Genomic DNA, 25682 nt, shown 5'->3' with positions numbered 1-25682 from the left:
GCGGCCTTCTATGGAGAGTATCTTGATTCAAGCGACACCTACGAGAGTAACGGCTCAGATGGTTCGGAACAAATAGGAAGCTAAATGCTGAGGTCCTTGTTTTTTTTCCTTTTGCCATTTATTTATCGAACACCTCTTTAATTAATTAATTAACGTCTTTATGATGCTACGTTTGTGTAAAAAAGCTGCAGCAATTATGCACAGCCAAATATGTAATAAAATGCATTCTAGTGTAGGAAGACTGTATCTTGGGGTTTCCAATATTACTTTCTCGCCCTCGGTATTGATCGAAGAGGCTACTAACAGCATCGAGCAAAAAAAAGAAAAACACCAAAGGAGTCCTCAGTAGTAAGGTATATAAATGGTACTAACCAATACTGTGGATACAAAAGACTTAGCAGAATAACATATAGTATACATAGTGTATATATCTGTGGTGGCACAGCATTTAGCATTGCATTGATAGGTTCCCAGTGTGTCAAAAAGTTGAGCAAATAGAAACAGTCTAGGAAAAATAAAACAAATCTCGTGGCATACTTTGATGCAATTATCACATCACCTACAAAAAGTGCCTCATTGGTATAAGCCTATTTGTAGTGTCCTAATAACTCCCTGCTGATGATAAGGCGTTGAATCTGAGAGGTGCCTTCATAGATCTGAAAAACAATGCAAAGAGAGCACATGAGCACAAGAAAAGAACAAAGGGCTACATGGGCAAGTGACAGTTAAAGAGTGGCAACACTTTGTGACCAGATTTATGCCAAATAGATGTGAAAGACAATTATTTGCACTAATGTAAACCTTCAAGTAAGGGGGACAATTGATGCGTAGGCAATTGCAACTGCAAGTACAGAAACTTGTCAGGCTCTGACACCACTGCAAGCTAGAGCTCTCCAACGGGCCCGGCTGGTCCAAAAACACAAGACCTTCCCGGCCTCAAAGTAATTTTGACCGTGGTCTCGGATCCAGTCCAAGAGTTATCCAAGTCGAGTCATGCTTTTGTCAGGCATTCCTTCATATTATTTAATCTTCAACATTCGTTTTGAAGGTGTCTGGGCCCTTACTTTTTCTTTTTGTCAAAACACCACAACACATGCATCACATTATTCTCAACTTTACCTTATTGAGAATATTTCCCTCTCCACAGTGTGCAACGCGGACAGGAGCGAGAGAGTTGATGCAAACATGTTGCAACAAGCACGAACTGCATCAAGGACTGTGCTTGTGAATTCTAGGTCAGTGTGATTTATGCTGTATTATAAGTCTATCTCATGGATTGGACTAACTGGATGGATCATATTACAAATCTGCACATGGAGCTGTGGACCCGGCTTCAGAGGGGCCGAGTTGTTGTGAGCCGTTAGGGTCAGGTAACCCTCCGTGGTGCAAGATACTCGTGGCGTAAGGCGTGCTGTTGCTGTTTGAGTTATGTAAGCCAGGGGACTCTACATCGCACACGAAGGGAGGCTGTGTCTGCTGTTACTATCATTCATCGAGCGTTTCTGCTGGGGTCCGCTAGGTGGCGAGCAGGCAGTTGGGAGAGGTGCATACCAAAACGGAAGGAAACTGTGCAGCATCTAGAAGTGCCTACTGTGTATCATTGAACCTGTTCACATTCAAGCATCTAGAAAGCTTTCTGTGTCGGAAACAGAAGTGCAGGAATGGCGGAAACAAAGTATGAATTGATGCGCAAGGTCGCAATTGATACACAAGGTCGACGCACAAAGGAATAATAATGGACCTAAGCAGGGTAGGTTCCTCCCCCCCCAAAGTGGAGGAGTTTTGCAGTTTTGCAGAGGAGTTCTTGCAGTTTTCGTAAAGGCTTTGGGGGCGCAACAGTTACCCGTAACACGGGAGATTGTAAAACTGAAAGCCAATGGTTGCCAACGCATTCAGAAAATGCAGGATATGAAATGCGCTCCATGGGGCTGAAGACGATGGCCTCTGGACAGTTGACGGTGACGTGGACACATCAGACGATGACAATGACGAGATATAAGCGTTTGTCCGCTGCTTGTTCGCCGCATCATAGTCTTTTTTAAATACTTTTCTATACTAAATAAATACTTTTCTTCTTACTTTAATACTTTCTCATACTACTTTAATACTTACTCTTTTTAAATACTTTTCTATCCGAGCATCATTAAAATTAGGTTACATTCCGGGGGCCACGTTAGAATAGGGAAAATAAGGTAGGTCAGCTGTCTTCACCAGCCTCCCCATGTTCCCTCTCTCCCCTATTCACCACGGAGCGCCCTCACTACTCCCTCTCCCAAATAAGGGGGGGGGGGCAACATTTCAAGGTGGACAAACAGTTGAAACACAGTTTACCTCCTGTGTACTCGCGCTGTTCGACACATTCGGGGCGTGGACAGACACTTTGTCACGTGGTTTCCCCAAACTTTATCCTCTCTCCGAGCACGGAGACGAAAACCGTCCTAGCATATTAGAAAACATGCGGGTAACTCGCCTGGAATATCTTTGCATCACGCATCAGCTTTTCGACTGGGTATTCCGTGTTGAATCCATTTCCCCCGAACACCTGAAAGAGAGGAGGCTCTCTGCCGTGAGCTCCCGGTTCTTCGCGAGAAGTGCGAGCTTCTGGCACCTACCTGTACGGCATCAGACGCACACTTGTTTGCGACATCCGAGGCCAGGGCCTTGGCTATGGAAGCATAGTAGGTGTTCCTACGGCCCTGATCTGCCTCGTAGGCAGCTCTCATCCAAGCAAGACGGGACACCTCTACCCCGATAGCCATGTCGGCCAGGATGAACTGCACTGCTTGGTGCTGCATGGAGACGGGCATCCCAGGTGAGTGTGTTGAGTGTGTCGAATGTGCTGAAGGGGCGCGGAAATGCAAAAATTTCCTCTCGCGGAATGAAAGATGGCGTCACCTCGACACTAACACGAAAGCAACAGGATTCACCCGTAGTGTGGTTATCGATTTATTGGTGAAAGAAACCACCGATTTATGCTTCACTTTTTTTTTTTTTCCTCTCCTTCTCAAGAGGTGGGACAAAGGTCTCAGATTGGTTTCCACAAGTCACCTCCTGTGGTAAGCGGACAAATTGTCTGATGTGACAAACGAAAGCCCGTTCCACGTTCTTTCGTTCATAAAACATGAACAATGCGACGGATAAATCTGTGCCTTCTGGGTTGGTGTCAAAATAACAATGTCTTTCATTTGTGCAAGGAGACGTATTTGCACATTAGTGCACCTTAGTGAGTGGCATTAAAAGCTCAACACAATACAATCCATCAATTAGCTCCTTCTGATCAAGAAACCATAATACAGGGTTACCAAAGATACAGTATATTACCATATTTCATCTACTCAATAAGAAAGGTCCGTACATAATATGTTACAAGTAATTGCATTACTAATTATTACTTTTTGAGTAATTTTGTGAGCAATCAATTAGTTTGCTGTTTAAGTAATTTTTTAAGTAATTCGATTACAGTCTTGGGTAATCGATTACCGTGTACATAATCGATTTCAGAGTAGTCGATTACTTTTCGACTCATGTAATGAATCGAAATGCATGTATCGCATGTAACATCGCCAAGGCCCTGGGTTTTCCGCGATTCCACAGTATTTCACGGAATCTGGAATCCATCGTGGAATCCTTTGTTTGGCATGGAATTTCACGGAATCCCTTATTTCGCACGATGTTTCGCGGAGTTTTGCATGAAATTCTGTAGAAATCCAATTAGGTCGACAGTTGCTATGATGTCCAGCGTCGCAGGAGAAGTATTGCACGCTCACGCGGAGTAACGTCAGATAACAGCGCATGGTGCGCAAGGTTCCCAAATGAACACAGACCTTTAAACTGTTTCTCGCGTAGTATTTTGCACCATCAGATAATTCGCACATCACATGTTTTTTTTAGTTTAGCACTTAAAACGACACGAAAGCAAAAAAAAAACTCGTAATATGCACACCTGTGTTTTTGTGCGTGGACATCTGGCACACGCGTCTCAACGACCGTGGAGATTACCTTTCGCAACGCCGACAGTACTACCGAAGTTATATTTAGGGCCTGACTTTTTCGGGTTTTATTTTTGGCCAAATTCGGGGGGTAAATATCGGGTGATATTTTTCATTCGAAAATTCGGGTGTATTCGGGTTAAATCCCGTTACGGCATATTCTGTCGTCAGGAATTCGGGTGTATTCGGGTGATTTTTTTTTGTTTAATAAAAATTTGTCTTAACATGGAACTAATGTTTAGCAACGTTATCAAACTTTATTTTAATGCACGCTTATGAGTGTGCCACGCGACCCGGATGTTTTCGGGTAGATTCGGGTTAAACCCGAATTTTACAGATTTCGTTCGGGGGGTAAATATCGGGCGGATACGGGTTTAACCCTAAAAAGTCAGGCCCTAGTTATATTGCGGTGAGTTTGTCTGATTTGCACGCACTTTCGAGTGACGGTCCGCTGACGCCATTGGCGGTACTGTCACTCGAACCACGAAACGCGTAAAGGTACAATGGACCCAGCGTTTCTTTCCGCAAACCTTGCAGCGCAACATCACGAGTGTGCGAACATAGCGCGCTTTCGGGTCCCAAGTGCGGATTACTGGCGTCTTCCGTCACAGCCTTGACATATTTCGCCGTTATATGAGTAGGGCCTGACTTTTTAGGGTTAAACCCGTATCCGCCCGATATTTACCCCCCGAACGAAATCCGTAAAATTCGGGTTTAACCCGAATCTACCCGAAAACATCCGGGTCGCGTGGCACACTCATAAGCGTCCATTAAAATAAAGTTTGATAACGTTGCTAAACATTAGTTCCATGTTAAGACAAATTTTTATTAAAAAAAAAAAATCACCCGAATACACCCGAATTCTTGACGACAGAATATGCCGTAACAGGATTTAACCCGAATACACCCGAATTTTCAAATGAAAAATATCACCCGATATTTACCCCCCGAATTTGGCCAAAAATAAAACCAGAAAAAGTCAGGCCCTATTAATGAGCTGTAGTGGGGCGCTATTTTGCCTCCCGACTGTCTGTGGTTGTGCGGTACTTGGGTGCGCTTTTGTGTTAGCTGTGGGGCTTTACTGTGTGACCCGACAGTGCACAGTGGCCATCAAAAAACAAAGCAGGGCATTTAGATAAGTACAAACATTACCGCAGCAATAGGCGCACCAAATGTTTTTCTCTCAGTGCTGTATTTTGCAGCTTCATCTAGCGCTCTCTGAGCCAAGCCAGTGGCTGCAGCTGCAACCTGAAACAGACAATGACCCAGATTGTCGAAACTGAGAAACAAGCTTCTGCTACGAAATCGTGCCACAATATTACTGCTGCAAAAGCGGCAGATTAAGCGCCAGACGGAAACTGACCGGTGCCCTCGTCCTGTCAAAGGTTCCCATGGCAATTTTGAAGCCGTCACCTTCATTCAGTAAAACATTCTGAAACAAAGCAAATGTACAAGGGCACGTAATTATTCACAACAGTCAAACACTGAGACCAGGGACAATGGGCACACAGAGATAAAGTGTCAAAGCAATTCTCTCTTGCATTCACATATGTTTTCTTTCATGCTTCGATAAAGCAGACCTCATTTATGCCAACCGTAGAAACCTCTGCCTAGCTGCAGCTGGTTTGACTGCACTGAAATTGTAACAGCAATATTTTCCTTTTCAGTAAGTTTCAGGTAAGTTGAAAAGTTTGCAAACTGATATTTAAAAAAAAATCCTAGTGAATAATTCTCGTAGCAGGAAGTTGTGAGTAACTAAAAATTGCCTCGCCCAAGCAAGTTTGTGTGAATTCCTACAGACCTCTAATTGAGGGCAATTTGCGGGGTAAAGATCTGGTTTCACCCTAAAGAGGCAACCTCTAATTCGGGGAAGAATCGGGTTAAACCCTACAGCTTCAGGCTCTAACTATCTTCATGAGCAATGGCAGCACTGTTGACAGAGACTGCACAATGAGAATGCATGCTCCCACACGACAAATGCTGAGCACTGTAAATAGACTATTTCAAGAAATCCCAGTGCTGCTTGCACATGCTTTGCCACCTTGCAGATTACCTTTATGAGGAAGAGGGAACAGCCAATGTTTCGTTTTTGTGGCCTTGACACCTCATGGACTATCAGCCGAGACAGGAGAAACCGAAACAGTTTGGAGACCTCATTCCTGATAAGCAGGGTACCATAGTTTAAAGCAGCACTAAGCCCTCTGGGATTTTCTGAAGTCATCTGTTCAAGTTTGCGATTGGCTTCGGAGGGTGCATGGCAACTCTAGAGTCACGACATAGCGCACCCGCATATTTACGCAAAAATACTCTATACTTAACAGCACGTGCATTATTTTAAAGCAAATACATAAAATATTCCTCGTAAAAAACCTAAACATCTCAACTGGTTTCCCATAGCTACCACATGAAGTGGATTATGGAACAGCCCATGTGTAAGTCGGCCCCCCATTTCCAGAAGGGAAGTGTACTGAAAACTGAGCTAGTTGGGTGGCATTAAACATCATAAGGCAGGAAAAAAAAAACTACAACAGGGCAATGCAAGACAGCTGCCCCTAACAGATGTTGTTACAGGCACTTATCTCGTATTGTCCCATTGTTGTTTTTCTCCTGCCTTGCGGTATTTATTTCCAAAGAGAAAACTAAGGAAAAGTACTTAAAAGATCCATAACATGAGGGTTGTTTTCCAGAGTTTCTTTAATATACAGTAATAAGCTTGACCTATAGTTTTTGTGGCAACTAACAGCTGAGATATATGAGATGCTGAAGGCATAGCCATAGGCATAGCTATGCATGCAAGGCATGCTTTGAAGATTCATATCATCCAACTACGGGATCTCACCTCTTTGGGTACTACTACGTCTTCAAAAGTGATGCCTCGTGTGTCTGATGCACGCTGTCCCATGTTCACCTCCTGCAAGACGACACAAAAACATACGAAAATACAGGTGTCATATTCCAAAACATGTAATGAGCTGAACAAAACATAATACTTCTGCACGTGGATTAATCACTTAGATGGCGCAGTCCCCAGCCAGGCACATGTCCTCTCAAAGAGAGGCTCGTAATTATTAGATGACAAAATACCTAAAGTTAATTAAGAAATTTTAGGTTCATTAAGGGCTTCCCACAGCCGTTAAGCTGATGAAGGTTTCATGACACCAGGGGTGCATTCAAATAGTCTGAGGTGCGCCACCACATACGGCACATCAGAAGTGCCGCCATAATGGTGTGTCATCCGAATTTGCCACACAGGGCACACTCTGCGAAGTCTCCTCAGACACAGGCTCTGCTGGTGCTGTATGCTCTTACGCCAATTTTTTTAAGGGAGGCGTGCCATAAAAAAATTTAGCAGACGACAGCTTGTTGCAGCTGTTTTGTTTGAGCAAATAGCAGCATACAGTGAAGGCAAACCAGTGCAGAACAACTGAACCTCTGTATGCAATAAGGGGATAAGTCGACTTATCCTCTTTTTACTATTTTTGTTGCAATGACACCTACATACCAGTGTGCACCTGCCAATGAAAACTTAGGACCTTATTGCGATTTGTTGGCCCGCTACAGCATGATAAAAAAACGGGAAATGCATGTGTATCAATGGGACGGACAATCAGATCAGGCCCCTTTTCTCATTTTGGGATTTTTCGATTATATCCCCTTACTGCATACAGAGGTTCAATTATACTTGCAAGTTTAGTGTCTCACTTTAGGTATGCATCAGAACTTAAAATAATGAACAATTAGAATTGACAGTTAAATTTTCTAAGGAACTGAAAAATAAAAACAAAATAATGAAACAATTCAACTATTCAATTAGCAAGACAATTAAACAATTCAATTAGCAAAACAGTCAGACAAATAATTAAACTGTAGCAGGCCAAAAAACGTATCGATTTATTCGTTGTCGAAACAAGATGTCCAATCCGTTTTCGAAGTCACGAAACATATGTCCCACCGTCCTCGCAACGTTCAACACGCCCATTCCGCAACTAGGGGCCGCTACAAAACCATAAAATTAACAAAAAAAAAAAAAAAAACTGCTTAATTTCATTGGTGTCCATGATGAAATGCGAGAAATCATTTTCTGCTACTGCGTCCGATTCTACTTGCACGCCTCATGCTATGTTCCTTCTGGAGTCTCTTTATTAAATATACGTTGCAGATGAACAGTAGTAGATGGCATGCTCAGTGCTCAGGGCCCTCGTTTCATAGATTGGCTCGAAGGCGCACAAGACACAGTGTGATGACTTGTGGCACGCGTCACTGTTCAAATGTGCCCACATATGTACAAGAAAGCCAGTATATGTTTTCAGCATTACCTTGCGGCCCGGAGTAAGTCCAGGCGTGTCCCTTTCCACTATAAAACCAGTAAATGCTTTTGAGGCTGGGCACTTGGGATCGGGGTTTGATCTTGCCAACACAAAGTACCTACAAGGAGGACGTGCCGAAGATAATTAACCGTGCTTCGTCATACTATGTGAAGAAAGATAAACAACAACCACAAACATCGCTTTGGACAATGTTGTGGGATGACAACAAACTGCAGTCTTTCGGAAATTGCTGCGCTTACAATGACGGCAAAGTCAGAAAAGTGTTCTCTACGGATGCCAGGTGATAAGCTCCGTGTTCTTGATTATCGCCATCTTTCCAGGCCAGCGTTTCTTGAAGAATAATAAAGCATGAAGGGCACTCACACTGGGATCTGCATTCTGGTCAACACTGATTCAGAAAATATTTTGCCTACAATGAACTATTTCACCACACACTTGACTGTGGGTTACAACACTGGCCTGTACATTCACTGACCGACCTAAAAGTTGCCTCACAAGTTAAGTTTGTCCAATGTCGATCATAATATATATAGTTTGAATTCCAACATTTTTGTCTCACTGTTCCAAGCAGGGAAGGGTAACGGACGTATTTTGGTTACCGTTTCTCAGGGCTCATAGCTCAGCTTTCCAGAGACCTGTCATGCAATTTTATTCTATCTGGGTTTTGAGATTACACTTAATAGAAAATTCATCCCCCGTCAAAATCTACAGGAATTTATGTGAACCCCTGTCCCATTCTGCTGCCTGTGGCTGAGACAGACATTCAGCACCAAGAAAGTTGATGCTCTTCAAGGTACACAGCATTCCGAAAAATCATACACTACATGCACCTTGCCGTATAATGTGCCTCTGTTCACAAAGAGATTATTCATGATGACGGTGATGATGATGATGATGATGATGGTTAGTATTTTTATGGTGCAGCAGCGACGAAGGCTATAATGCGCCAAAACGTTAAAAGGTTATAAGCTTATTTATATGACCCGAGAATCGTTCATGCAAAGTGATAGCATGTGCAGTACTGTGAGCATTATGAAAGAAAACACGCAAGCGTGCAGCAGATAGCCTCGTCCACCACTTATGGCGGCACCCAGCATCCACTGCGGAGTGGAAGTGGAAACAGCTGATAAGAGGAGGTAATGGAGAGCGACACCGTTAAGACAGATATTCCAGTCAGCTAGGGACACCAGCGATTCCATCACAGTTACAATATGCTTGAACAATCCTGCTTACTACCTTCAATGGGCACACTGTTATAGAAGCAATCCTTCGATGCCTTTACCATCACAGTGTTTCGGTGACAGCTTGTCCGCTTACATTAGCTCACTTTCACATGCTTTTAACCATTATTAGTCGCAACGGGTTAGTCGGATTAGTCCGGATTAGTACGGGTTAGCCCATTCTGAACAGAAGTTTATTATCTAATGTACACTACCTGGACCGAATGCAACTGAAAGTAAAAAGAAAGAAATGTTGTCGCTACCAACTGCCAAGGAAAGTGGACGTGATTCACGGCGCACACTACGTGCATGAAAATCATTATGCGCATGATGGGGACACTGGCACCAGAGCGGCAAACATGTTGCCATCACCTTGCGTGTCTCACCGCGGAGCGCTGCCCCACGGTGGCGTGCTCCCCTTGATAAAGCTCACGACGGTATGCACATATGATCACGATGTTCGAGACAACTATGTCTTACCAGTTGGCCACCCCTCCGTTTGTGATCCACATTTTTTGTCCGTTGAGGACCCACTGGTCGCCCTTTTTCTCCGCCTTTGTCCTAATGCCAGCCACGTCCGACCCAGCGCCTGGCTCGGTCACGCAGTACGCCTTTTTGTGAATTGCAATGTTCGTAAGCAACAGCCATCGTTCCTTTTGTGCTTCAATACAGTGCGACACTTACAGCCAGCAAGGGTTCGGAGATTAAGCGGCCGAGGTACTTCTTCTTCTGTTCTTCATTTCCTGCTATGATAACTGGAGTTTGCTGAGGAAAGGAACAGAGAGAAAAGGAGGAAGAGAAAAAAAGGGATAAATGACAATGTCTACGAGGCGATACCAGAACAAGTAATGTGCGTCCGAAAGGAGGGCCCCCTAAGTGAAACTAATAAGTGAACTAACTCCCAATATTGCATGTGAGTACTCTAATCTACCACCTGCAGCGGACCTTATTTACTGTATTTAGTCACACAACTGAGGGGCCTGTGTAATTAGAGCAAAGATGTCGAGACTTCATTTTTTTTTCTGTTCACCAACTCAACCATGACACTAATAGCATGAAAGATGAAAGTCACTGAAAAGGTTAGCCAGCTGTAGGGATCGAACCCACATCTTCTGGATTGCCGGTCCAGGGCTCTACCAATTGAGCTAAGCTAACACGCCTCTCCAGCGACTTTCGGGGTGCGTCATCTGAAGGGACGACAAACCAGCCACTCAGCTGGCTAACCTTTTCAGTGACTTTCATCTTTCATCGTTGATTTCTTAGGCAATTTGAGGCTTTGTTTGTATCTGTCCCCTCTATGTTGTTCCAGCCTCAGAACATCAGTTTATCTCTTGACTAATAGCATTATGGGCCTGCCAGCTCGTTACCGAATGCTGGCGTATGTGAGGGGATCACCCTGGTGTGGGGCATTATATCTCGATACAACTGTGAACACCAACACAATTTGTGCTTCGAAAGAGAGACACAACAATCTGATCATGACGTAACCGAAGAAAATGCCTGCTGATGCTGGGAAAAATAAAGCTTAACGATGCCTGTAAATATTTTTTTCTATCCCTGACAGGAAGAGGACAGCGTATTCCAGCAACATAGGAAAGCTCTGTCGCACATCAATAGAGTAGTAGACAGGCAGAAATCCAGCAAACCGATAAGGAAGTATGAAGGGAAGTGCCTCAGGACGAGAACCGCTGATATTTCTAACAGAGACTGTTCTTTTTCTGGGCCAAAGAAGAAGAAGAAGATGCCCAGTAGAAGAACAGTCTCTGTTCGAAATATCAGTGGCTCTCGTCCTGAGGCAATTCCCTTCATGTATCAATACAGCAGAACCTCTACGCAGTGAAGTTAACCTACTGTTCCACGTTTTGAAACCTCATACACGAGTTCCTAAAGGTCTTAAAAGGTTTAACTATCTTCGCTGTGAAGAGGTTCCCCTATACCAATGCTTCGCTCCATTACAATCCAGGGTTGGTTACCAAAAAAAATAGCATTTCCAATTCTGTTTCCAGTACCTATAAGATGGGACTTTTTGTTTCTGTTTCTGCTTCGATGGATCTTTGGTAGCAGTTTCCATAGCAGAATTTGGTTTGTTTCCTTGAGATTGTACAGTCTGTTCTTGGCATTACAGTGTTTGTCCTTTCTGCCCCTCAATCTTGCAACAACACTGTGTAAACAGAGTGACAGACCATTCAACACAAACACTGAAAACTAACAACAACCAAAGACTTTTTTGTAATTTTACATGGTATGTACCCTTCTTGATTGGGCTCAAATGTCCACAGTATGCCTTAAATAAATAAACAGAAAGGTGCCAAGGATCTAATACATTAACTTGAGTTAAATTTAAAAAGAGGTCGAAGGAGGAATACGTTAGGCGAAATCATTATCCATTTCAGTTACCACCCTTTGGTGTCAATCTATTTTTGTTCTCGCAGAATTCGGGTCGTTCACATTTTTCATCTCCATCACTCTTTCCGGTAACCAACCCTGTTCAGAATACGAATTATACATTGTTCATCATCAAAGACAGTAGACAACAGTCGTTACACTATTTCAGATACAGATACAGCTTCCATACCACAATGGTCCACAGAGTGACAGTCTTTCACATTACTATTCTTAAGCAAGAAAGAAGTGACCAAAGCATGCATTCCTACCCCAAGCTCAGTGCCCGTTAGAGCCAATGCAACTCCCGAGCAGGCATACGCAAACTCCTCGACGCATAGGCAGCTGGCGAAACAGTCCAATTCGGGGCCACCTGAGCCGCAAAGGAAGGGAAGGCCAAGAAAAAAAAAAGTGAAAACAAGGAACATGATCCCCCGAAAAGGAATCTAATCAATCAATGGTATGATTAACAGATTGTAGGGACTCTCTAAATTTAAAAGCGTGACGTATCATTTACGGTTCACATTCTTTTTCCGTCCTCAAACGATTCTCTACAGTTGTCACAAGTGATCCCAATTTTTCGTAAGAAAAATATTCTACTTCCACGCTAAGTTACAAAAAGTTTATTTTTATATTCTCAACGTGTTAATTTGAGCAAATTTTGAGAGCATATTATAATCGCACAGAATGGTGCTCGTGAATAAAGATGCGGATTCTGGAACAGGCAGTTAAAGAAGCACGTTTATTTATGCCGAGTTTCATGCTCTGTTAGCTGGATCCTGATCGAACATACCCAGTCACATATTTGTGTTTAGAGACCTCTTCAAGAGACTCCACTAACCACGCGGCATGGAGGGTGGACACCCAAAGGTCCACCTTGACACCGGTAGGCGAACAGCCGTTGTTTATCACAGCCTTATGTATGTCCACAAATATGTCCCAAACAACAATTTCAAACAAAAATTATCTCCCCTGTGGCATTGCAGTGTTGACAGAAATAACTTGGAGGCACTTTGTGAGAGGAAGGACCTGACCAATCCCAAAATCAAGCAATTGCGATTACGTTTCAAAAATGGACAGTTCGAAGATTCACGAAAAACTGACCATGCGAAAGAAAACAAGTTGGCAGTACCTGGGTAATCTACGTCTTTCCACAATAAAAATTATGTATAATGCTGGTACTACGCTAGCATGATATACCTGCCCTGTCGTATATCACTGAGTGAACGGTAACGAATCCACAAATCTTACGAATCTCGAATCTTTTCTGTAAAAAGAGTTTAAAAAGCCAAGAAAGAAAACTACAGGAGAGTGTTTTGAAGCAGAATATGATACATTTCTTTAATGAAAAAAAAAAAATAATAATAATCGTTCAGTTTCGGGAGAAAGTATTAACGGCGTAAAGTCATCTGAAATTCACAGAAGACTTCAGGCTCAGTATGGCCACGATACATTTAACTGCAGCAAAGCGTTTGAGTGGTGCAAACGGGGGGAACTATCGTGAAAAATTGGGTTTAACCCGAAAACGAAAAACCCTACATATACCCCATACACTCCATATATCCCACATACCCCATTACTTGAGACCCAGAGCAACACAACAAAGTTAAAAAATGTTCGTGATTTGTACTGAAACACGACTTCCCTGCAGTGCAACTTCGTTGAATATGCCATGAAGCAAGAAGCAAGCAGCTTACATGTTTGGTGTCATTCAAGAGCTTGATAGATACCCTCACTTCTTTCGCCCTGGAGGCTCAAGCTTTTTATCAAATACTCTTCTGACTGTAAGCTAAAATTCCTGAGTCTCACCCCTTTTCTCAGGGTGGCCTTTCTCGGTGTTACGACAAAGACAAAGCGAAACTTCATACAGGATTCTAGTTCTCACTACTAAGACTGCCAAGTTTAGTATTATTTTATTGTGTACTGTGTAGTATTGTTCAATGCCTCCATCTCTAAAAGTTGTGTCCATTATGTTAGTTCTAGTTTGTCAAGCAAGTGCAGCAGGTTGCTTTTAGCAGGCTATAAGAAGCAACTTATTGCCTCAGGAGTAGAGCCTGCAGTTTTTGTGAAAGATTTTTTTTCCTAAATTCATAGGGTAAAAATCAGGTAAATAAGCATGCACGATAAAATCGTTTCAATTTGGGTGGAAAAACTTTCGGTATGCTAAATTTGTGGAGAAATCAGGCTCAGTTACTCAAACTAACTGTATTGGTTTGGTAGAAACTGCATTTGCTGCCAAACAAGTTGGTGTGCATCCCCATAGACGTTCCAGTAAGAGCAATTTGCTGGGTAAAAACCTGGTTTCGCCCTACAGGGGCAGCCCTTCAATTCGGGGTGCAAATTTTGGGAAGAATCTCATTAAATCCTAAAACTTCAGGTCCTACTTGTGAGCCTTGTTGTCATTTGCTCTGCAAATTAAGTTGCTACGAAAAAAGCATCCTTCAACAAGACTGGAGTTATCCCCTACGATCATGCTATGTACCACAGTACACAAGCTGTGGTCCAACACTTTGATATCAAGATTGCCTGTTTGTTTGTTTGTTTTTCGAAAGTTTTCAAGTTAGGCAAACTATCATCCTGTTCTCCCATTTTTCATGGCTGTACTGTGAATCATCACAAACTGCTTCTTTTCTGCAACCGTTTCGTCGTTTACTGCATCCCCTTTAAGTGGAGTACAGTGGAGACCACTTACAACGTAACCGCTCGTTGTGCAGGACCCCTTGTAACGTGGCTTTTTCCGACCCCCAATATTCTTCCCGTGGAACATAATGTAAAGGAACACCGCTTATAATGGTCCATCCCGACGCAGGATACTGGTTATAGTGCGGTCACCACTGAAGCGTGAATCACCCATTGCGAATAATGCTTCTGTTACCTCCTCACGAGGAGGCGGGCGAGGGTGTCGTGCGAGGAGGTTGGCAGCAAGGAAAGTTTTCGACTTCGCTATGCTTTACGTCACCAGTCGTTGTGGCGCCACGGTGCACCTGCGACGCAATGACACCATCGACGCACGAGACGTACGGTATGGAACGTGGAACAGTCTTGTAGCAGACGACCGTTTCTTCAGCAGAAATTTTGATGACTTTGTTAACGCGAGAGGAGAGGACACCTGTCGTGCCACACTAAATTTATACCTATACTTGTGCGGTATTTTTGCACAATATGAATTTTGGGGGAATTCTGTGAATTTTCTTTTGTTGTATTTTTGAGCACCTTTTTGAAAGCACAATTCCAATAACCACATATTCGGACAATTCCACTATCATGACTTACTGTATAACTGTTTGCCAATATTATTGCCTAACTCTTTGTTCAACTTTCGCCTTCCCCACCAACGACTTTCTCCTCCTTTCCGAGCTGTAACGCGAAACCACCTTTCAGCGTGCACTCACTTCCGAAGCGTTTGTTTTGTATACTATATTTATTTGAATAAAATGTAGCCTCATGAGTGAATGCAGTCAATGAGATAAGTATTTATAGAGATTGAAACATTTATTTTACTGAAAAACAAACTTTCGGATGGAGTCCATCCTTCATCAGGTGCGATACATCGAACACTTGGTAGAGGTATTTATACTAATGTACATCAGAGAAAGGGGACAAAGAAGGTGGTGAGGAGGAAATACAAATTCTTATTCTTATTAAAGAGGGCTGCGGGCGCAAAAAAGAAGGTACAAAGGAAAGCGATGTACAGTAGGAGTGTCACCGGAGACAAAAACTGTCGAGAGATCTCAGGTGAACAAACATGGTAAAGAAGACCGCTGGAAGAAATATTACCCTGCTGGTGTTTGAGAAAAGATAAGCAACAGCAGCACTCGTGTTTAGCCTGCATTCTAACGTAAAGAAGCTGAGAAAAGGCTATCAATTATTAAGAGTTTTGCAAATGTGGTACGTTCTTAAAATAAGTAAAAAAAAAATTAATGAAAAAGTTGTGCAAAGGAAGGGCTGCTTGGCGGAGACTTCTCTGGGGGTGAAGTGAGACTGCCCCCCCCCTCCCCCACTATTCTCTTTCCCCCTAATCTCTCTCTCTATCTCATTCCTCTTCCCCTGCTTCTGAGGTTTTTGTGTATATAGTAGCTTGCCGGACATTAAACTAGTGCTGCGTAACGAGAATTTTCCATGCGTTGTCCTTTGTGTCCGTTTTTTTTTTTTTAATTCAGTGAATTCCATAAATTTTTAGTGTGTCGAGACGTGGCTGTAGCTATGAGAGGCACACAGATGTAGACAGGTGGAGAGAGGACAGTTTTTAAGGAGTAGGGGCAGAGGAAGGGGAGTAATATGTGTCCTGGGCAAACTTCGAGGGGAACTGTGCCGACACAAAGTCTGGAAAAACTGACAGAAAACCCAGGGAAAACCTCAGACAGCACAGCCGGGGCCAGGATTCGAAACAAGTGTCAGCTCCCAGTCTCGACGTGGAAGGCGATCGTGCAAGCCACTATGCCGAACGAGTTCGTACTCTGTCCCAGGTACAGACTTTCGACGGCATACCAGAGAAATAACCGTAAAAAAAGCAGAAACCCTATCCACAATCATATAAATTACAGATGGCACAAATCCAGAACTTCCCGAATCCGGATCCGGATGGATAGAACCTTTCATTGATCCGGATCCGGATCCATGAAAGGTTCTGCGAATCCTAGAATCTTTCGAATCCTTTCTTTAAAAAAAAAGTTTAAAGACCTAGGGGCAAAAGAAACACTTTTACCAAAAAGTGTTTTCAAGCAGAATTTGATACATTTGTTTAATGAAAAACAAATTAAATAATAGTACACTTTCAGGAGAAAACGCACCCATATACTACTTCTCAAATGTAAATTATTTAACATGTTGTTCAGCGACTACAGGAATTACATAAACTCTCGTGTCCAGGTACTTCCCATAAAACTAAGAAACAATCGAAAGCAAAACCATGTTACTCTTAAACTTGTAATGTAGGGGCTTTATGCTGTGGTTCTGGCGCGCACCGGATCAGGCTAATCAGGACTCCGGAGGCTCCAATTTTAAAAAGAAACAAACTAACATCTTTGGCGGATTTGAAAGATTCGAATCGCCGTCTTGGACACGGGGATTCGGATCAGGCTAATCAGGCGTTCTGCGGACTCCGGAGGCTCCAATTTTAAAAAGAAACAAACTGACACCTTTGGCGGATTTGAAAGATTCGAATCGCCGTCTTGGACACGGGGATTCGGATCAGGCTAATCAGGCGTTCTGCGGACTCCGGAGGCTCCAATTTTAAAAAGAAACAAACTGACACCTTTGGCGGATTTGAAAGATTCGAATCGCCGTCTTGGACACGGGGATTCGGATCAGGCTAATCAGGCGTTCTGCGGACTCCGGAGGCTCCAATTTTAAAAATAAACAAACTGACACCTTTGGCGGATTTGAAAGATTCGAATCGCCGTCTTGGACACGGGGATTCGGATCAGGCTAATCAGGCGTTCTGCGGACTCCGGAGGCTCCAATTTTAAAAAGAAACAAACTGACACCTTTGGCGGATTTGAAAGATTCGAATCGCCGTCTTGGACACGGGGATTCGGATCAGGCTAATCAGGCGTTCTGCGGACTCCGGAGGCTCCAATTTTAAAAATAAACAAACTGACACCTTTGGCGGATTTGAAAGATTCGAATCGCCGTCTTGGACACGGGGATTCGGATCAGGCTAATCAGGCGTTCTGCGGACTCCGGAGGCTCCAATTTTAAAAAGAAACAAACTGACACCTTTGGCGGATTTGAAAGATTCGAATCGCCGTCTTGGACACGGGGATTCGGATCAGGCTAATCAGGCGTTCTGCGGACTCCGGAGGCTCCAATTTTAAAAATAAACAAACTGACACCTTTGGCGGATTTGAAAGATTCGAATCGCCGTCTTGGACACGGGGATTCGGATCAGGCTAATCAGGCGTTCTGCGGACTCCGGAGGCTCCAATTTTAAAAATAAACAAACTGACACCTTTGGCGGATTTGAAAGATTCGAATCGCCGTCTTGGACACGGGGATTCGGATCAGGCTAATCAGGCGTTCTGCGGACTCCGGAGGCTCCAATTTTAAAAAGAAACAAACTGACACCTTTGGCGGATTTGAAAGATTCGAATCGCCGTCTTGGACACGGGGATTCGGATCAGGCTAATCAGGCGTTCTGCGGACTCCGGAGGCTCCAATTTTAAAAAGAAACAAACTGACACCTTTGGCGGATTTGAAAGATTCGAATCGCCGTCTTGGACACGGGGATTCGGATCAGGCTAATCAGGCGTTCTGCGGACTCCGGAGGCTCCAATTTTAAAAAGAAACAAACTGACACCTTTGGCGGATTTGAAAGATTCGAATCGCCGTCTTGGACACGGGGATTCGGATCAGGCTAATCAGGCGTTCTGCGGACTCCGGAGGCTCCAATTTTAAAAAGAAACAAACTAACATCTTTGGCGGATTTGAAAGATACGAATCGCCATCTTGGACACTGGGATTCGGATCAGGCTAATCAGGCGTTCTGCGGACTCCGGAGGCTCCAATTTTAAAAAGAAACAAACTAACATCTTTGGCGGATTTGAAAGATACGAATCGCCATCTTGGACACTGGGATTCGGATCAGGCTAATCAGGCGTTCTGCGGACTCCGGAGGCTCCAATTTTAAAAAGAAACAAACTAACATCTTTGGCGGATTTGAAAGATACGAATCGCCATCTTGGACACTGGGATTCGGATCAGGCTAATCAGGCGTTCTGCGGACTCCGGAGGCTCCAATTTTAAAAAGAAACAAACTAACATCTTTGGCGGATTTGAAAGATTTGAATCGCCGTCTTGGACACGGGGATTCGGATCAGGCTAATCAGGCGTTCTGCGGACTCCGGAGGCTCCAATTTTAAAAAGAAACAAACTAACATCTTTGGCGGATTTGAAAGATACGAATCGCCATCTTGGACACTGGGATTCGGATCAGGCTAATCAGGCGTTCTGCGGACTCCGGAGGCTCCAATTTTAAAAAGAAACAAACTAACATCTTTGGCGGATTTGAAAGATACGAATCGCCATCTTGGACACTGGGATTCGGATCAGGCTAATCAGGCGTTCTGCGGACTCCGGAGGCTCCAATTTTAAAAAGAAACAAACTAACATCTTTGGCGGATTTGAAAGATTTGAATCGCCGTCTTGGACACGGGGATTCGGATCAGGCTAATCAGGCGTTCTGCGGACTCCGGAGGCTCCAATTTTAAAAAGAAACAAACTAACATCTTTGGCGGATTTGAAAGATACGAATCGCCATCTTGGACACTGGGATTCGGATCAGGCTAATCAGGCGTTCTGCGGACTCCGGAGGCTCCAATTTTAAAAAGAAACAAACTAACATCTTTGGCGGATTTGAAAGATACGAATCGCCATCTTGGACACTGGGATTCGGATCAGGCTAATCAGGCGTTCTGCGGACCCCGGAGGCTCCAATTTTAAAAAGAAACAAACTAACATCTTTGGCGGATTTGAAAGATTCGAATCGCCGTCTTGGACACGGGGATTCGGATCAGGCTAATCAGGCTTTCGGCAGACTCCGGAGGTGCCAATTTTTAAAAAGAAACAAACTAACATCTTTGGCGGATTTGAAAGATACGAATCGCCATCTTGGACACTGGGATTCGGATCAGGCTAATCAGGCGTTCTGCGGACCCCGGAGGCTCCAATTTTAAAAAGAAACAAACTAACATCTTTGGCGGATTTGAAAGATTCGAATCGCCGTCTTGGACACGGGGATTCGGATCAGGCTAATCAGGCTTTCGGCAGACTCCGGAGGTGCCAATTTTTAAAAAGAAACAAACAAACGTGGTTGGTGGATTTGAAAGATTCGATTCGCCGTTCTGGGCACCGGGATTCGGATTTGCGAATCTTGAACCCTTGCCTAGCACTCGAGGATTCCGTTGGCCCATCCCAAATATAAACGCCTAGGCTATTGTGCAAGTCAAAATCTAGTGCACCTGTGTGTGTTTATCTAAACCCCAGCGTGCTCTGGTCACTTGAGCCCACCGCGCTCGTGGACCAGTATGGCAGAGAGCAAAGCAGAATCCACACACAACACATGCACTGCAAAACAATTACCCCAAGATCAGAAGCATCTATTGCTGTAGAGACACCTGTGCAACCGTACGCAAGTTCTTCCGTAACAAGACAATGGTTCGTAAGTGAAAGTTCGCTCCCACCTAGGAGACAAACAAAAAGTGCATATCATACCTGGCTAACCTTTTTTTTAGCAACAAGTGGGCTACCATATTTGCCTGCTCAGAGACCGCTAGCACTGACAGAGCTGAACCCAGTGGAATTTGTTGATGTTGTGCATAACACACATGCATAACACACGTGCATAACAAACCCACAAAAACACAAGTGCAAATTGCCCAGAACAAAAAATGGAATGTTCACGCTCGAGCATCGAGCGTACTGTAATAAAAAAAGAAGCTTTTGTTCTAGAGGGACGACTTACCGTATGCTGTCGGAATGGCCAAATTCATGAGACCAAGCTCCCAGGCCTTTTTGACAATGTCCCACGGAAACTTTGGAGAAAAACATGGCAGTAAGTTAGCAGATCTACTTTTAAAGGGGCACAAAAGGGTATACGTCAGGAGGTGCACATGTTAGGATTGCGAGCCCTGGGAAACATGTTTGCAGAAAACGTAGGAGTGCAGTGTGCAATAGAGCTTCCAATTTCGCACTCCACAAAAGCTGCTTCCTCCAGACTGCGACGTCACATCTTCCCCTAACAGAGAGGTGAGCGCTTTCTTTCTTCTCGCAGTTGTATATGGCAACTTCCCGTCCTGAGCAGTGGGCCAGCCTGTTTGCTAGCAGATGGTTCTTGGCAGTCAATAGCAAATTCCTCAGATGACCTGACACCGCAACACGCGAGGAGCAGCTGGGGGAGATAACCGCTGATGTGTGCATTATTATTTTTAAATCATTTTCTTGGAAATTTGCTTGTCCCGAAGAATTTTTGGACTTCTTTTATGTCTCGAAGGTAGTATGTTCATACTACATTGTAAAGAAAATGCATGTTTGAAATGCCTTCCACGCCCCCTTTAACACAAACAAGCAAAAAGCTAGAGGATGCTCACCCTATCCATCATCATAGGCACACATTAAAAAACTGGAGAGAGAGAAAGAGAGAGAGAGAAAAAAAGAAGGAATGAAAACCTTACCTCCCCAGTTTTATCATGGTGGGCAGCTTTCGGTAGGATTTCTTCTCGAGAAAATTTCCTCGCAAGCCCTTGGAACTCTTTCTGGTCATCTGACAGCTCTACAACACAAATGGAGTGATGTTGTAGTGATTGTAGTGATGTTGTAGTGATTTTGTCAACACAAAAATACAGCACTGCTGCTGTATTTTTGTTTTTGTTTTTTGCATAACGTTCACAATTCAAGCTGTACGGTGGAAAGTGAGAGACTCCAAATTGGCGCTCAAAGATATGTTCAAGGTCACCAACACTTGGTTTTGAGGTATAATTTATGTCTTGATTATTTAATTAATTTATGAGGCTCACACTTCAGATTTTTTGCGTGGCGTTCTGGTGTTACAGTTCAGTGAAGGGTTAAATTAATGAAATTTGCATAATTTGCTTGATCTTCAATTATTAATAACCTAAAGATGAACTTCTATCAGTCTAATTTGCTGAATTACTAGAATTATGTAGACTATCTGAATTCAATTAAAAATCAGCAAAATAGATTTTATGTCCAAAACATCACTGACCTCTCAATGGAGCTGATTCCTATTGCAATAAAGAGCGCTAATGCTTGCGGTTTCAAAGCTACAGTTCTGACTCCGTAAAAGCAAGAACAATTAAAGGACGTAAGATCAAGTGTTTTCAAGGACTGTAAAACAAATTTAAGGATTTCCAGACCTTGAAAATGGCATTTTCAAATTCGAGGGTGTTCAAGGGTCGCAAAGACCAGGGGAACCGTGGACTTTGTTAGCACAAAGACCATCAAGTAGATCAACCTGCCTTCGTGCAGCTCATATCGTCGTGAATTCCAGTGTTATTTTGTTAATTAAATTTTCATTAATTCCAGTTACTTTTTCATCCCTGTTACCTATATTTTGCGTAACCTTAAGTTAGCAGAAAAAGTTTCGATCACAAAATTTCCAGAAATTCCTGCTTTTACAGTACTCAAAGTGTGTTTGGAGCGTGGTACTTTGTACTGTACTTAAATTTATCAATGGTATCAGGTACTTGGTACTTTACTTTAAGTACAATTATGGGGTGCTTTCCCCATCACTGATTGCTTGTCACTCACCAAAACAGAAGCCAGTATTGGATGCTGGTGCATTTGCAGACAAGAAACGTGAACAACATCTCTGAGCAGCCTTTACAAGGACGGACGCCTGCGAAAAAAAAGAAAAAACAAAGGACCCACATGAAGACACAGCTTTGGAGGGGCTTCAAAATGGTCAATGCAGGGTCACTCAACTATAGAATTTCCTAGTGGCGCTTCAAAATGGTCACTGCAAGATCACTCAACCACAGAATTCCCCACTGGCCAGAGAGTAGAGCACCGGAAACTTTATGACGAACACCTGTCTGACAAAAGCTGCGCCAAACCCCTGTGCACAGCTAAGGCAGCGTTACATTTTGTGCAGTGATTTAGTCGTAGCGAATGCTAACAGAGAGAACCCTCATCTGCAGAGATTTACCAGGCAATAAGCAGTTAGGCTAAGCCGGCTAAGCTGCTTGCCGAGGCCTCGGCTCCCCGTTTGGCTATATTGTTGCTGTTCACAGCACATTGGCATGCACCAAGTTGCATCTGAATATGCATTTCAATTGGCATTCCTCCCACATTTCCTTGCAAGAGGAAATAAATTTGCGGGGCAAGGAAAAAAAGCTCCACGTAATTGTACAGTACACTGTAGGAAAAGATTCTGATGGGTATTTCTTGGTACGCTCCACCACTTTCTAATTCACATCTTGCCGATAGGACAAACAATTAAAAAGTTAATGAGGTGCACGTAATTAATTAATCGGGCACCATGAAAAAATTCGGGAGAATAGACCACGCGATTCCGCACAATAGTTTCCGAGCAACAATTTTCGTTCGTCTGCGGAGCACCATGTTTTCCGTTAGACCCCGGTGCACGCCGGCCTAGACACCTAGTATTATGGGGTGTCTGCTTATAGGCGGAATCAGAATTCATGCCCCTCAGGCTCGTCCCTAGACAGGACAGACAGGGCAGAAGAACCGACAATGACGACACAAAAGCAGCACACTTTATTCAACATAACGAAAGTGGAAGAAGCGATAACGAGTTCATTTGCTGGTTTTGAGTCGTCCTTGGTTCTTGTCCCCTGTCTGTCCTGTCTAGACCTCCCCCCCACACACACAACCAAAATATTTCTTTTCTCGCATTGAACCGAACTGGAACTGAACCCAAATAAATTTAGGCAGTTACCGGTTCGCGAAACGGTCCACACGTAATGTGCGTGTGAGAGATCAGAAACACGATTTACACAGCGGACTGAGCCGCGTTGCCAAACAAATCCGAAACAGAAACTGAACAAAACAAAACCACAATCCAGGTGCGCGAGGTATTTCCTCCTCGCAGCTATTACGTTCGTTCAGTTGTGTTAGTTTTGAGGTCGTCGTTTTGGCAGTTGTAGGCTTCCTTATATGCGATTTTTGTCGTCCAGCATCATTAAGTTTCCATTTTGAATGCCTTGTTATTTTACTTTTGTATTTTGATGATTCCATTCCCTGTAATGCTCTAAATACTACACGTGAAACAAAGCGCAATATCGGATCTCAAGGGTGCATCCCTCGCTTAACTAGTCCCATTCGTCATAACTCCATGACACGAACACATGACTATACTCCACCATAGCACGAGTATGACAGCCTACGATTTTTAGTTATGCATTTTTTTACTTTTTTTTTTCCATTTCATTGTGACTATGGCAGCATTATTTACTACTCAGAAAGTCCACTTATGAATGCGATACTGGATGAAGGCTACGTCGATCTTGAGTTGCTGGACTCAAGGTGACTGAAGACATGTTCCTACATTTGTTTAATATATATCTTGCAAGATGTGTGCATCCCAACGGCGTAAAATTACTTGTGTAGTGTGTACGAATAACACCGAAACGGCACTTGGGTAAAGCAGGGTGCTGACAGAGACGGACGGGATGTCCTCCCGCAGCTTTGTAACAGCCTTTCCATTACCGGAAACAGTAACGAAAACGAAATTGAAAGGCTGGTACCAGAAACGGATCACGGAAACGAAAATATGTCCGTTACCCTCCCCTGGTGTCGAGTAACTTTCTAATCTGCGCCAAGACGAGCACCAAGCTGGGACCTGCATGTGGCTCATCGCAACACATTGTCCAAGATGCAGAGGAGTGTTTCGACACACGTTACTTTAATTCATGCTGAGGTAAATAAATTACCAAATATCCCTCGTATAACGTATGCTGGTGCATAATCACCGAGGACATTCTTTCAGAAGCTTTTTTATCCTAGCCACAGAAGTGATGCACCTCTCGCTATGGAAGGAAAAACTGACACACGGAAACGACTGCAAACCCTCATGGTAATCAAAACGTCACAGTAGGAACTGAAGGTCAAAGTAGGTGATACACCAAAGATAAGCTGTAAACAGACAAAAGTCCACTACGAGCAAGCATCCCTGAAACATGAGATAAGAAGGAAAAATGATGGCATTAGCGAAAATGCACGTGATACACGCACACATCTGTAAATACAAAATGTAATACAAAATCATGAACAGTGATTTTCAGGCTTGAGGAGTGCTAAATACGAGAATCGTGAAACAACAGCATTTTAACGAGGCTGGACAACATTACAGTGAAAACAACGTCAAAGTAAAGTATCGAAGCCTATATATCATAGGGTGACAATTTTCGGGTTAAATACATTTCACAAAATACAGGGTTACGAACAAAAAAACACAATAGGCTATGTTTTATTATCGAATTCCGGGTGAGATCAGATGGTACTGGATTAAGTTAAAAATAATAAGTTTTGGCAAACACCGCACAGGACCAGAGTGCTTGCATGTTTAGCCAACGGGTTCAGCTCTGCAACTCACACCGTTGTACGGGGCTGTAGTAATACTTGTATTTTACGTATCTGATGCATGTTTGTCGCAGAAAGTGCATCAAACTGAAGTGCCGAACCCTACGCATGGATACACCCGATGTTATGTCATACGCGTGCCTCAGGTCGGGGCAAATATATAGTCATTTACCCTTGCGGTACGTGTAATGACTACTTTTTGGCGATATTTTGTATTTACATGAATTTCCAGGATAGGCCCCAACAGGGCGACAACATCCTGAATGGCAGACAACGCACGCGACCCATTACACATGACTCACCTTGGTCAAAGGTGTGTTCATATTTCGGCGCTTTCGGCACCCAACAGAGAACAATACGCTCGCGAACAACACGCACCAACGTCCGACGTTCAAGGAAAACTGAAACAACACAACACGGTCGGCAAAACAAAGCTAAAAAAAAAAAAGCACGAGACGAGCACCCAACGTAGCCAGACCAGCCAGACGACGGATTAGGTCCAAGGCGGAGGATTTCCCTTCTATTGCCTTGTATTGTAGAGTGGGATTTCCTTCGGGCTTGCTATATGCGTGAAGTGCGTGAATCTGGCGCTCTGGCTTTTTTGCCGCCTTTGCATAATAAGCAGTGATAATAAGCAGAGCCGTTTTGATAATAAGAAAAATGATGCGCCCCCTGGCTTTATGTTAGGTTGATCATCCGGCAAT

The 25682-nt window shown here is 43.5% G+C and overlaps 1 protein-coding gene across 2 annotated transcripts; it reads right to left on the bottom strand.

Moving 5' to 3' along the window:
- Nucleotides 1–339: 339 nt before the first annotated feature.
- Nucleotides 340–25558, bottom strand: LOC135368193 (medium-chain specific acyl-CoA dehydrogenase, mitochondrial-like). Of its 2 annotated transcripts, none has more exons than XM_064601325.1 (14): nt 25281–25558; nt 22186–22273; nt 21090–21187; nt 20381–20450; nt 19999–20099; nt 10222–10302; nt 10018–10148; nt 8306–8414; nt 6829–6900; nt 5353–5421; nt 5142–5237; nt 2613–2789; nt 2471–2542; nt 340–656 (listed from the first exon to the last, which is right to left on the bottom strand). In XM_064601325.1, the coding sequence occupies exons 1-14, from the start codon at nt 25299–25301 to the stop codon at nt 588–590; spliced, it is 1254 nt and encodes a 417-aa protein (XP_064457395.1). In that variant the 5' UTR covers nt 25302–25558; the 3' UTR covers nt 340–587. The 2 variants fall into 2 exon arrangements, with proteins under 2 accessions (XP_064457395.1, XP_064457394.1); XM_064601324.1 differs by lacking the exon at nt 19999–20099 and adding an exon at nt 12192–12292 and having other exon boundaries at nt 25281–25554.
- Nucleotides 25559–25682: the final 124 nt, after the last annotated feature.

Source organism: Ornithodoros turicata, chromosome 9 (assembly GCF_037126465.1).
Source record: "Ornithodoros turicata isolate Travis chromosome 9, ASM3712646v1, whole genome shotgun sequence".
NCBI classification, from domain to species: Eukaryota; Metazoa; Arthropoda; class Arachnida; order Ixodida; family Argasidae; genus Ornithodoros; species Ornithodoros turicata.
This window is presented reverse-complemented; position numbering and strand designations above follow the sequence as displayed.